Source organism: Ovis aries, chromosome 6 (genome assembly GCF_016772045.2).
Source record: "Ovis aries strain OAR_USU_Benz2616 breed Rambouillet chromosome 6, ARS-UI_Ramb_v3.0, whole genome shotgun sequence".
NCBI classification, from domain to species: Eukaryota; Metazoa; Chordata; class Mammalia; order Artiodactyla; family Bovidae; genus Ovis; species Ovis aries.
In genome coordinates, this window is record NC_056059.1 from 67,443,036 (window position 1) to 67,457,068 (window position 14,033).

At 40.4% G+C, this 14,033-nt stretch overlaps 1 protein-coding gene across 8 annotated transcripts in view; it reads right to left on the reverse strand.

Moving 5' to 3' along the window:
- Nucleotides 1-643: 643 nt before the first annotated feature.
- The window catches only part of TXK (TXK tyrosine kinase), a 63,443-nt gene continuing 50,053 nt past the window's right edge, over nucleotides 644-14,033 (reverse strand). For 4 of the 8 annotated variants that reach the window (XM_060417083.1, XM_060417080.1, XM_060417082.1 and 1 more), the window contains 4 exons: nucleotides 9,958-10,174; nucleotides 7,362-7,426; nucleotides 6,246-6,364; nucleotides 644-4,761 (listed from right to left, as the gene is read on the reverse strand). In XM_060417083.1, coding sequence (XP_060273066.1) covers nucleotides 4,475-4,761; nucleotides 6,246-6,364; nucleotides 7,362-7,426; nucleotides 9,958-10,174 — 688 coding nt within the window. In that variant the 3' untranslated portion in view covers nucleotides 644-4,474. The remainder of the gene's footprint in view (nucleotides 4,762-6,245; nucleotides 6,365-7,361; nucleotides 7,427-9,957; nucleotides 10,175-14,033) is intronic. The other 4 variants (XM_042251387.1, XM_042251386.1, XM_004009816.5 and 1 more) reach the window with 2 other exon arrangements.

Below are 14,033 nucleotides of genomic sequence, written 5' to 3' on the forward strand. Positions count from 1 at the left end.
CAGATGACTTCAGAACATTAAAGTGCTGGAGAAAAACAAACCTGGCCAACTGGCACTTAATACTGACAAAGTCCCCCAGTTTATCAATCATACTTGAGCTAATCTGCTTTAAGGAAATAGGGATCATAGCTGAACAGCTCCAAGTTGTTACTAGTGAAGATGCTGGACCACGTGTTAAATGGCCAAGAAAGCAAGAGACTCATGGGGAAGAGAAGAACGGTGGATGTTTTTTGATTATCTTTCCTCCATCTGTTACCCACTCCTCTGCTGCACTCCCCAGAGCTCTGAGTTTCTATTTCCAAGTGCGAGTGTGCTCAGCTGTGTCCAGCTCTTTTTGTGACCCTATGGGTTGTAGCCTGCCAAGCTCCTCTGTCCAGGGAATTCTCCAGGCAAGAACACTGGAGTGGGTTGCCATGACCCCCCTCCAGGGGATCTTCCAGACCCAGAGATCAAACTCGTGTCTCTTATGTTTCCTGCATTGGCAGGCGGGGTCTTTACCACTAGGTGCCATCTAGAAAGCCCCTCCCATTGTTAAACCTTATGGTAATGACTCCCGCTTTCTACAGCACCCTTTCCCCTATGCAGCTTCCCCTTTCTGAAGCACTGAAGATGAAGAAGATCAATTTCCAATCATTCCTGCAAATGGTATGTGAAAAATTAAGGTTTAATGGTGATTACTGGTTATTTCATTTTGAATCTAAAACCTTGGACTTCAGAAATAATGGAACTTGATGTAACATTTGAGTATCTTGCTTTTGCCACCTTTTGTTCTTATGGAAAAAGCAAGTCATCTTCTAGAAGGTGCCAGAGGTACTTTCTATGACAAAATGAGGCTTCCTCAATTATCCAATTTCACAGGTACCAAGGGTGAAATCTCAGAATTGAGATGGAGGTTCTGAATTGTCCTGGACAATGGATCTCACTAGAAACAGAAACTTCACCAGATCCTGTTCAAAGGACTTTCTCCTGTAACTGTTCAATACTGGAGCACAGGAAACTGTGCTGAAATAATCAAATCTGTGCAAAAATAGTTTATTAAATAACATAAGGAAGATTATGAAGGACAGTTCCAGAATGCTCACTCATGTGGCTTGTAAAGGTGCATTTTTCATAAAGATCTGTACAGCTCAAAAGCATGACATCCTGCAGGGCAGGCTCCTTTATTCCAGGATTTGGCAGAATTTATTTTCATCTTCTACGGATGCGCCACCAAAGTAAAAAAAAAAAAAAAGAAGAAGTCACTCCTCTTCAGTAAAGCAGTGTCCTCAGTAAAGGATAAGGTTCTCATGTAACCTTGGGGGCTCTCAGGGCGTTTCTCATGAAGAGCAGTCACTGTAAAGACCACCATGGAGCAATTTTTTCATTCTTCATGCATGAGACATAAAGAATATTACAGGAAAATCCAGGTTTAGAAGTCACTTTCAAACATACATGTAGAAGAGTTATTGTCAGAATACTCTCAAGCTTTAACAAATTGGAAAAGCCTGTGATCTTTGCACTGTTTCTCAGAGTCAGTGGCTCTAAAGGGTGATAGTCACCATCAGTGACTTCACCCAGGGTTTCCTTTCATGACGGTCCTGCAGGATGATCCTCTGGGTTGGCAGTCCCTTTAGGTCACCAGGTTTCTGCAATCTCTGTAAGAACCTGTAGCAGCTCAGCAAACGTCGGGCGGCCTTTAGGTTTCTGGAAAAGGGAATTGGAGGCGGTCAACTTAGCTTAAGATTCACACAGAGACCAGCTTTGGAACTTGCTGGCAGGACCCAGATCCGGTCTGTTTCACCACGAACAGAAGAGACAGATATCTTGGCTGATAGACAGGGCATGAACAGCAGCTGAGCGAGGCAGGGGTGTGAAAATATAAGGGAAGAGATCGCTGCAAAAATAAAATGGCTAGAGCTGCAAACATTCACATGGCTATTTAAATTAACTGAAATTAGATACATCTTAAAATTCAGTTCTCAGTCACCCTAGCTACTTTTCAATTCAATAGCCAGGTATCACCTGACCTTTTGGACAATGCGGATAGCATACTTCCATCACCACAGAACGCTCCATAGATCTGCCCTAGAGATCTATTTGGATGACTTGATATGCATGGAATAAAGGAAGAGCTGGGAGAGAGGGGCCTCTAGAGTCCCAAGTCCCCAAGCTCTTCCCGTTATTCACTATACCTGACCCCCTGTAGAAAGACAGATTTTAGTCAGAAAGCAAAAGGCATATTTCCATGAGGGCCTTTTCAGGTCTTGAAGCACTGACTGTGCTGTCTTCAGGCTCAGTCAATAAATTCCAAGCCATGGAGATTAGAGCCTTTTTCCTGTTTCACAGTGGGATGTGGTTTGACTTTGACTCCATGAGGAAGCCCCATGGCATCTTCGAAATCCATGGGAAATAGAAATATTCATGGTAGTAGGGGTCCCTGGCAACAGGGTTAGTAGGGAGACACCACCCCTAGTGGCTTGTAAACAGATGGCATCAATAAAAGTACAGAGTAGGAGACAACCTAAATGTGCATCAATGCAGGAATGGATAAAGAAGATGAAGTACATATATACAACGGAATACTACTCAGCCATAAAAAAGAGAAAGCAATACCATGTGCAGCACCATGGGTAGACCTAGAGATTATCATACTGAGTGAAGTCAGTCAGAAAGAGAAAGACAAATACCATATGATTTTGCTTATATGCGGATAAACTATGAAAGAAATGAACTTATCTACAAAAAAGAAACAGACTCACAGACACAGAGAACAGATTTTTGGTTGCCAAAGGTGAGGGGGAGTGGAGGAGGGAGGGGTTGGGAGTTTGGGATTAGCAGGTGCAAACTATTATATATAGAATGGATAAACAACAAGGTCCTACTGTATACACAGGGAACTATATTCAATGTCCTGTGATAAACCATAACAGAAGAATAAGAAGAATGTACATATATGTATAACTGAATCATTTTGCTGTATAACAGCAATTAATATACAACATTGTAAGCCAACTATACTTTAATAAATGACATTTTTTAAATAGAGTAAATAAAATATAACAATTAAAGGACAGAATAGGAGAATATGTGAGCACATGTGAGAGTCTTCCTTGAGACTTCAAGAATAAATAGAGGAGCTTGTTGCTGGTGCTGAGGTTGTGCCAGTAGTAGAGCCAATGAAACAAGTATGCTGCTGCTGCTAAGTCGCTTCAGTCGTGTCCGACGACTCTGTGCGACCCCATAGACGGCAGCCCACCAGGCTCCGCCATCCCTGGGATTCTCCAGGCAAGAACACTGGAGTGGGTTGCCATTTCCTTCTCCAATGCATGAAAGTGAAAAGTGAAAGTGAAGTCACTCAGTCGTGTCCGACTCCTAGCAACCCCATGGACTGCAGCCTACCAGGTTCCTCTGTCCATAGGATTTGCCAGGCAAGAGTACTGGAGTGGGTTGCCATTGCCTTCTCCAGAAACAAGTATAACCATGCTAATATAATCATGTTTGAGTCTAGAGATGCTTAAGCACCTTGTTTACTTGGTCCTCAGTATCTTATTTACTCCTTTCTCTGTCTCCTCTCCACAGATATGTAAAATCTCAAAAAGTATTCTATTATATATGCATGTACAAGTATATTGCTTTAGACATGTACATTCCTGAGCTATTTACATTATTATTGCAAAGATGCTCTTCAGACATCTGTTTGCTACTAACAGCTTACTTAATATTTTTTTATGTCTTTCAAGAGCCCTTGCAGAGCAGTTAATCATATGTAAAGTATTTTCATACACTGGGGATCTTTATAAAATTAATACTTTTCTGGAATGGAAACAACCACGTTACTTCTGAAATACTGAATTTTTTTAGTGTTTGTGAATTGGAAGTTGAGTGATTTCTTTTTTAGCCAGGAGGAAATCCTCATCCAGTTGTAGCTATTCTGGGCTGAAACTGTCAACTGGAAAGAGAGAACTGTCAAAGTCACAGAGGAGTCTGATGATGGGGAGGGGTGTGTTGAGTTGTCCCCAGAAAAGACAGAGGTGGGATATAAACTCATCCGGCCTGATTTTTAAGGTTGGCATTTCAAGTAAAAGAGAAACTGGCCTCCTGAGAGAGATTTCTGAGTACAAGTTCCTGGCACACTTCCTGCCTTCATTCCTATTTTTGTTTAATCTATCAGGAGTCTCAAATGCCACAGGAGAGATAAAACCCATTACTCTTACCCTTGGAAAAGCAAGACAAATTATAGTAGAGTGAAGTAAATAAAAACACCATCCTTCTCTTTCAACGTGAAAATTGAACAAGTCTGATTCTACCCTTAGTTTCCACCCAGAAGTTCTTAAAAGGAGTAAAACCTCTCATCACGGAGGCTTTAATAACATCGAGAGTTTCTGTAGGAACCAATTTTGGAAAGATACGACTTAGAAAAGGTACTGAATTCCTCAGTTGAAAGGCCACTGTTAAAATGTGTTAATGATTTTTATTGTGGAAGTACTTCTGGCTCTCAGGGATCATTACCAAGAAATAGAAACCGTTTCCTGCCATGACAGAGTCCTGGGGTAACATGGGTGATAATCAATCTGCTCTCAGATGCAGGAACTGCCAACCTTTGAAGGAAAGTAAGGGCACTCACCTCATGCCAGCAGCTATACATGACTTCATATATGGACATTGGTGCCAGGTAAGGTCGGTACAGCCTGAAGCCTTTAGAAATAGCTTCCACGACTTGCAAATTTGACCTATTCTCAAAAGGCATTTTTCCTTCTGAGAAAACTTCCCACATCAAAACTCCTGAAAATAAAACACATAAAAATAAGAGGTTAGACAGAGGTGGTTACTTGGAACTGAGCTGTTTCCAATTACAAGGCATTATTTCCCTCCTGCAGCCATGGAGTTGCAATCATCCAGAATGACTGCAGTTCTATCCAGGAAGCAGATCCTGTGCATCTTAGGTTTTGAACTGAATATATTCCAAGGGAAAACAATTCCTTCCCTTTTCTGTTGGTTCTGACAGCCTTCTTATTGGAAGAAAATGCTGGCAGCATCTTTAATTCAAAGTACTATTCATGTCTCCATACCCTGATATCAATGAAACTTTCTACCATTCCATAGAAAATGACAATATTGTGTAATCCCCTGCTGCCTGCTAAGGCCAGGAAAACTCCTGACCAGGAGGCATGCATTTCCCTCTTTCCATTGAAAGACTGCTGAGTAGAGTCCCAGAAAATCTGGCAGGGGTTCTGTTTATATAAGCAGGTGTTCAAAACTCATTGATGATTGATGAAGCTCCTTCAAGTCTCTCAATTTGAGTTCATTTAATTATTCACTTATTCTACAAATATGTATTATATATTGATCAGACTCCACCCTTATGTTAGAGCCACAGAATTAAGATTGAAACCTGTCCAAGTTCTTAAGAATTTAAGAAGCTCACTGCCCAGTGAGGAAGAAAGACAGGTGGTCAGATAAAACTCTAGGGTTTCTAATTGTTCTATAGCCACCATTGATGAAATCCTTATGGTGTTATCATTGGTCTCACAACTCAACTGCTCTCCAGCAGAGCTTAAAATGTCACCAGCCAAGACTATCACATGTCAGTGGAGAGCTAATGAGATCAATACAAGCTAAACCTTATTGTGGGAAATAACATTCACACCCTTTGAGGGTACAGATGTCTCTCACAACCTAAGAAGGCACCCAGGAAGGCCCAGGTGAAAGAGAATAGATAGATCATTTACACATTTATTGCCATTGTCTGCAAGTCAACTCAAAGAACAAATTCCATCAGACATGGATCCACAGTATCTCTTTTTCAATGAAGAACATTACCCAATATAAATAGCTATTGATAGACCCCAAGGAAGCCTATGTCTAATTTCACAAAATATGGGAATAATAATGTAAACGAGATGGCATCACGGATAGTCAAGAAATGAAGGTTATTAATTACACTCAAGATTAAATGATGCTGTAAAATCAGTTTTCCTTGCAAGTCTCTGTGGTGTGGGAAGGTTGGCTGAATTTGTTTTCTAAATCAGTAGACTCTGTAAACGGTTTTACAGCAAGTGCTCAGTGGGAAAGGAAAAGACCCCAAAGGCAAATTTATATAAGAAGGTTGCCAGCTGCCAAAGACAATCTGATGTGTTAGAACACCTGAGACAGAAACACAGTTATAAGAAGACTTTTAGCTAGATAATATCAAAAAATCAAAGTTAAAAGAGCAATCTCTATTTTATTCAATAAAGCTCCAGCAAATGAACATCAAATTCACTCACCGAATGACCAGACGTCAGATTTGCTGCTATATCTGTTGAAATGAAAAACTTCAGGAGGGGACCACTTGACTGGGAACTTGGCTCCAGAAGAACTGACATATTCATCATCCAAAACGTACCTACAGCCATCAGAGTTCAGAGCACATTGTGTTAATCACCCCTAAGTTCTGTGTACTTCTAATCCTTTTGGTTAACTCTGATTTCTAAAATACAAAGTCTTTTACCACAGAAAGGCTCAGGATACCTTCTCTTCTTGCTATCAAGGTAGGAAAGTAACCCTGATACAATTTCCCCCTTAAACCAAACCTCCATTGTGTTTATTATATTTGAATCTCAGAAAACCATAGCAATTCTTCAGTTTAAAATAGGCCTGTGGTTTAATAATGCCAGGCATGAAGGAATCTTACAGACAGAAATTCAGGATGAGTCAGCAACCACCTGTGTCAAGAGTCAGACAAGGACAAAACAGGAAAATGGTGGCTGCAGGGAAGCCAGTTTCAGTGATCAGCAACAGGGACCAGTCAGGCCATCTCTAGTATGTGGCCCCATGAGACAGAAGGAGTTTGGATTTTGACCCTGAAGAGAGCCAGAGAGAAACCCTGAAATCACTAGGATTAACTTTCTAGCAACCTGAAGGAAAGCAGACTCAAAATATAAATTGCACTGAGTTGTTGAAAATAAGGTTTTTCAACCTTATTTTCACACCCTTGCTGACTGTCAGCTACTACAATTGATAAGAGAAATGCAGGAAAAGGACAGCAAAATCAAAGCTGAGCAAACAAATTTTTTTTTCTATTTCAGAAATATATAAGGACAACTTTTCTCTTAACCTTCTACATATCATAAGTCGACTAAGAAATTCTTTTTATTTTTAAGGGATGACATATTTTATTAATAATGACCTGACAGATCAGAAGACTAGCCCACAGTCTCAGTTTCCCTTATAGCTAAATTGGTGCATGTCCTAAAGCTCAAAGTGGGTCAGCAGGACATCCAACCACATCAACACTTCCCTCAGGGAAAAAAGAGCAAAGCCGATAACACCTTCAGTCTGTCTGTAGACGAATGTAAGATTCCCTACTACGAGTAAACAAAGAAAGAAAGTGCATCATGTACCTTGTCATTCCAAAGTCCGAAATTTTTACTATACATGTAGAACTGACCAAACAATTCCTTGCTGCCTATAGAAAGAAGAAAAGAATCCAGGTTTGAATGCAAAGTTTTTTCTTTCCAGAGTTTGTACTCTTTTCCTTATTTCGCTCGTGGCTCAGCACTACCTCTGAGTGAGCAACCATGCTACTTCATGGTGATAACTGTCGGTGCTACATAGGATTTAATGTATCTGCCCTTGCGAGATGGATTTTAGTGATTTTTTTTTAAGAAATGATAAAAAAAGAAAAATTTTAACTAACTTTTTTCCTTTTTAAAATGTGTAATCTTTCTCAAGAAGTATCCTTGACAAGTATCAGGATAAACTCAAACTAAGAGGTAAAAAACTATGAATCTTGACATAAAAAACCGTGTGTATTTAAAACTTTACCTTTATAAATAAAAAGAGGAAAGTCCAATATGCATGAAAAATAAAAGATCATTATATATCTTTGGGATAATCATTGTATAAAATTACTTATAGAAATTAAGAAATTGTATTTAAAATTTACATTTCATTGAATGTAACATCATGGGGTCACAAAGAGTCGGACACAACTGAGCAACTGAACTGAACAGTTTACAATTGATATTTTCTTATTTATTAAACCACAGTGAGCTAAATATAGCAGTATATAATGCAGAAACTATTTGATGCCAAGACAATCTATTTTCAGTCAGCTTAGTCAGGAAAACCATTGACTTCATTTTTTAGCCTCATGTAGGTCAAAGGTTTGACCGAATTTTTCTCTTTTGAGCTAATTTGTGGTTCAGTTAGTTCAAAAACAAAAGAAAAAACTTGAAATGGAGGGCCAGCAGGGGCCAGTCTGGAAGATGTTGACAAGTGCCAGCAATGATCTCAAAGTCAAACCACAAGGCAAGCCCTCAACAGAGAACACACACATTGTTAGCTAATAGATCTTAAGTGGCATGTAGGTGGAGAAAACAGGACACAAAAGACAGTGATCAAGGAAGGAACCAAGACTAGGTAGGTCTGCAAGAAGACAGCTGGAGCAAATGGAATTACCTCAGCTGTCACCTGACTGAATTTTGAATTCTAATCTTCATGGGGAGGACAAACCACAGAGACTAGGAAGGTGAGTTAGGTGGAACTGATACCGTATCCATCCAATAAAATGTGTGCTCAATGGCAACTCAGGCCAGACACTGGGGAATGCGTCATGAGGCGTGTAGAACAATGGTGGAGCTTTTCTACGTGCCAGGCACTGCTTTAAGTGCTTACACATATTAATTCACGTAATCCTCCCAGTAAGCCCATAGGAAGGAGGTGCTATAATTAACACCACTTGACTAGTTAACTAACTTAAGGTCACACGGCTAGTAAGAAACAAAGGTGAGATTTCAACTAGCTGAAGCAGGGTATGCCATCTTGACTACATAACAAACTTATCAGGGAAATTTCTCAAAAACTTGATCACTAGATTTTACCCCCAAAGATTCTGATTTCATTGGTTGGGGGTATGGGCTCGGTACTGTGATGTTTTAAAGCCCCCAGGTGATTCTAATGCCCAGCTAAGTTTGAGAGCCATTGCTCAGCAGCTTGCACTCTCATGACACTGAACTGCAGCTAAGAAGTCTACGCCTTGGTGTCAAGGAGTCTGGAGTCTAATATTTGTGTAAACAATGCAAACAATTATTAAAGGAGGTCGTAAATAATAAACGCCAATGAGAGCTCTCAATCATGTGTAGGACAAGCAATGGTGTGCTGGGGCTAATGAAATTATGACCCCTTTCTTGCCCCAAAATAGTCCAGCCTGAATGACAGATATTATGGTCATCCTAGTCATGGCTGATGGAAGTTCAGGATTACCTGTAAGTGTCAGTAACAGGGACTCCTCATAAATTCTCAAATTTTCATTGGATTTAATTTGGGAACTTAGAAACGAGACATGAAGGGACACAGAAGGAATGGTATGAATATCATGAATAAATACGGAGCAGATAGAAAATGTTTTTCAAGGGGAGGTAGCAAGGCAGGGAAGGAGAGCTATTTGCTTCTGAGGTAAAACAAGCTTTGATCTTTTTTGTTTGGAGGGTTGTTCTGAGTGATACAGAACAGAATGGTTTAACATTTCGAGTCCCTCTCAATAATGCCAGTAGTGCTTTTATGCTGCTGTAAGAACCAAACCATCTCCACTCGGAGGCAGTTTCACCCCCTGGGTGAGACCCACTGGGGCTGGTGCTTCAGCATGGTCCTCCAGCACCTGGCAGAGAGCTTGTCATATATAGGCACTTAATATGTATTTGATTATTGGCTGAAAGAAAGAAAGAAGGCAATAAGAGAAGGAAGAAGAAAGGGGGAGAGAGGAAGGGAAAGTAGTTTAGTTCATTTGTTGGTGAATAATTAGTTCAAGACACATGTAGAGTAACATCTTACTTGGTTACAGCATCAGTAGGCAATAGAAAATAAATCTACATTTCTCAACAAATTACATGAATAGAAAAATGTTTTAAAATTAAGCCAAAGGATGCATTATTCAAAGTACTGAAAGTCCTAACTTATCATGTCCTTCACAAAATAGCAAATTTGCTCTGTACTTACTAAATCCCTATGGATAAAGCAGTTTCTCTCCAGATACTCCATTCCTTCACAGATATCTTGGCACACACTCAGTAGCATCTCCTTGCTAAGCTTTCCTTTTCTCTCTCTCAGATAGTTAAGCAGGCAGCCATTTTCCATAAACTCTGTCACAATATAAAGGGGCTTCTGCTGTATACACACTCCATAAAGCTGAACCAGCTTCGAATGAGATAACTTCCTGTTGAAGAAAGCATAGACCCATGAGCAAAATCACTTTTGTGTTTTCAAGTGTTTGAACTCAACTGGTGATACTTACCATTTCCATATAATGTTCATCATCAAGCTATGACTGAAACTAACCCAACCACAGAGCAAGTAGGACAGTTTCCTTCCCACTTTATGTGCTGAGAGAGTGGGGTCAAGAGGTTATGCGGTACTACTTCCTAAGTTGTGGTACACACAGGATAGTCCATATTCTATTTTTCTTTTTTCCATTTTGTAAGCCTTTTGTTTCCTCTTTACTGCTACTCCTTGCCCAGTTCCTGGTCCTTGAGTTTCAACCTCCCCAATCACAGCTGTCTAGACAAAAAATTCGGGACAGACAGAGGGAAGAAAGAGCAATTGATGTGAATTTTTAAAAGAAACTTAAATTATAACTAATAAATGCATTTAAAGGAAATTTTTAGATTAAGTTGAAGACTGAAAAACATTTACTGACATGAAACTCTTCTATGTATTTAGTAATCACACACATACACACAGACACACCCATATCATAATTTTATGTCTCTTAAAAGGTGATGGCTATGACACCTCATAGAAATGAGCTTTGAACTGTTGGATAACTTAAAGAAAATTTCACTTTAGAGAACTAAAACATTTGTGCTCAGCTGCTTGAACTTTTCTCTCCTCTCTTTTTCTCTTTTCACACACACATACACAGTGTCCTTGAATATCACCTACTAAAATACACTAAAATAAAGTTTTTAAGAAATGATACAAATGAGGGGCTTCCCTGGTGGCTCAGTGGTAAAGAATCCACCTGCCAGTTCAAGAGACGCAGGTTTGATCCCTGATCTGGGAAGATGCCACATGCCGTGAGCAACTAAGCCTAGTTGCTTAGTTTGCCACAGCTACTGAGCCTTTGTTCTAGAGCCTGGGAGCCACAGCTGCTGAAGCCTGCACGCCCTACAGCCTGTGCTCCACACGGCAGATGCCACCGCAATGAAAATCATGCGCACCGCAGCTAGAGAGCAGCCCCGGCTCACCGTTACTGGAGAAAAGCCCGAGCAGCAACAATGGCCCAGCACAGCCAAAAATAAAATACGCTTTAAAAATTTTTTGTTTAAGGAAATGAAATGATACAAATGAACTTATCTACAAAACAGAAACAGATTCACAGATTTAGAGAATGAACTTATGGTTACCAGCTGGGAAAGATGGGGAGAAGGGATAGTTAGGGAGTTTGGATCCACACGTACACACCGCTATATCTAAAATGGATAACCAACAAGGACCTACTGTATAGCACAGATAACTCTCCTCAATGTTATGTGGCAACCAGGATTGGAGGGGAGTTTGAGGGAGAATGGATACATGTAAATACATGACTAAAAAAAGAGAAGCGAAAAGCAAAGGAGAAAAGGAAAGACATAAGGATCTGAATGCAGAGTTCCAAAGAATAGCAAGAAGAGATAAGAAAGCCTTCCTCAGGGATCAGTGCAAATAAATAGAGGAAACCAACAGAATGGGAAAGACTAGAGATCTCTTCAAGAAAATTAGAGCTACCAAGGGAACATTTCATGCTAATATGGGCTCGATAAAGGTCAGAAATGGTATGGACCTAACAGAAGCAGAAGATATTAAGAAGAGGTGGCAAGAATACACAGAAGAACTGTACAAAAAAGATCTTCATGACCAAGATAATCATGATGGTGTGATGACTCACCTAGAGCCAGACATCCTGGAATGTGAAGTCAAGTGAACCTTAGAAAGCATCACTATAAACAAAGCTAGTGGAGGTGATGGAATTCCAGTTGAGCCACTTCAAATCCTGATAGATGATGTTGTGAAAGTGCTGTACTCAATATGCCAGCAAGTTTGGAAAACTCAGCAGTGGCCACAGGACTGGAAAAGGTCTGTTTTCATTCCAATCCCTAAGAAAGTCAATGCCAAAGAATGCTCAAACTACCACACAATTGCACTCATCTCACACGCTAGTAAAGTAATGCTCAAAATTCTCCAAGCCAGACTTCAGCAATACGTGAACCGTGAACTTCCGGATGTTCAAGCTGGTTTTAGAAAAGGCAGAGGAACCAGAGATCAAATTGCCAACATCCGCTGGATCATGGAAAAAGCAAGAGAGTTCCAGAGAGACATCTATTTCTGCTTTATTGACTATGCCAAAGACTTTGACTGTGCGGATCACAATAAACTGTGGAAAATTCTGAAAGAGATTGGAATACCAGACCACCTGACCTGCCTCTTGAGAAACCTATATGCAGGTCAGGAAGCAACAGTTAGAACTGGACATGGAAAAACAGACTGGTTCCAAGTAGGAAAAGGAGTACGTCAAGGCTGTATATTGTCACCCTGCTAATTTAACTTATATGCAGAGTACATCACGAGAAACGCTGGGCTGGAAGAAGCACAAGCTGGAATCAAGGTTGCCGGGAGAAATATCAATAACCTCAGATATGCAGATGACACCACCCTTATGGCAGAAAGTGAAGAGGAACTCAAAAGCCTCTTGATGAAAGTGAAAGAGAAGAGTGAAAAAGTTGGCTTAAAGCTCAACATTCAGAAAACTAAGATCGTGGCATCCAGTCCCGTCACTTCACAGCAAATAAATGGGGAAACAGTGGAAACAGTGTCAGACTTTATTTTTGGGGGCTCCAAAATCACTGCAGATGGTGACTGCAGCCATGAAATTAAAAGATGCTTACTCCTTGGAAGAAAAGTTATGACCAACCTAGATAGCATACTCAAAAGCAGAGACATTACTTTGCCGACTAAGGGTCCATCTAGTCAAGGCTATGGTTTTTCCAGTAGTCATGTATAGTTGTGAGGGTTGGACTGTGAAGAAAGCTGAGCACCAAAGAATTGATTCTTTTGAACTGTGGTGTTGGAGAAGACTCTTGAGAGTCCCTTGGACTGCAAGGAGATCCAACCAGTCCATTCTGAAGGAGATCAGTCTTGGGTGTTCTTTGGAAGGAATGATGCTAAAGCTGAAACTCCAGTACTTTGGCCACCTCATGCGAAGAGTTGACTCATTGGAAAAGACTCTGATGCTGGGAGGGATTGGGGGCAGGAGGAGAAGGCGACGACAGAGGATGAGATGGCTGGATGGCATCATGGACTCGATGGACGTGAGTCTGAGTGAACTCCGGGAGATGGTGATGAACAGGGAGGCCTGGCGTGCTGTGGTTCATGGGGTCACAAAGAGTCAGACACGATTGAGGGACTGAACTGAAATGAAAGCCCTTTTATGCCAACTTGAATATGAAATAGAATATTCAAATTAATGTTTGTAATTTTAGGAGGTGTATAATTAACTAACATTTTGTTAGTCAAAAATACCTTGAAATGTTACTTCTTTCCATTCATAAAGATAATACAAGATCAATGAATCAGGGAGATTAATTATATCAAAACAACATGTATGAGTGATTGATACATTCCCATATAATGAGCAAACAGAAACACTCCAGTTAGTAGGGGTAAAGATATTCAAGCACCTATACATGACTTTAATTTGTAGATATAGGTATTATATGGTGGCACTAGTGGTAAAGTCTGCCTGCCAGTGCAGGAGACACAAGAGACCAATCCTGGGAAGATTCCCTGAAGTAGGAAATGGCAACACACTGCAGTTATTCTTGCCTGGAAATCCCATGGATAGAGGAGCCTGGCAGACTACAGTCTATGGGATCGCAAGCATCAGACACAACTGAGCAACTGAGCACACACACACACGTACATATTATATGTGTAGATTTTGTCTGATTTACGTTTCTAATTCATGAAGTGTGTTTTCACTTAGGGGATGCAGCTTACATGTGTGCAGAATAATGGCAGGAAGGCAATTCTTGAGATGG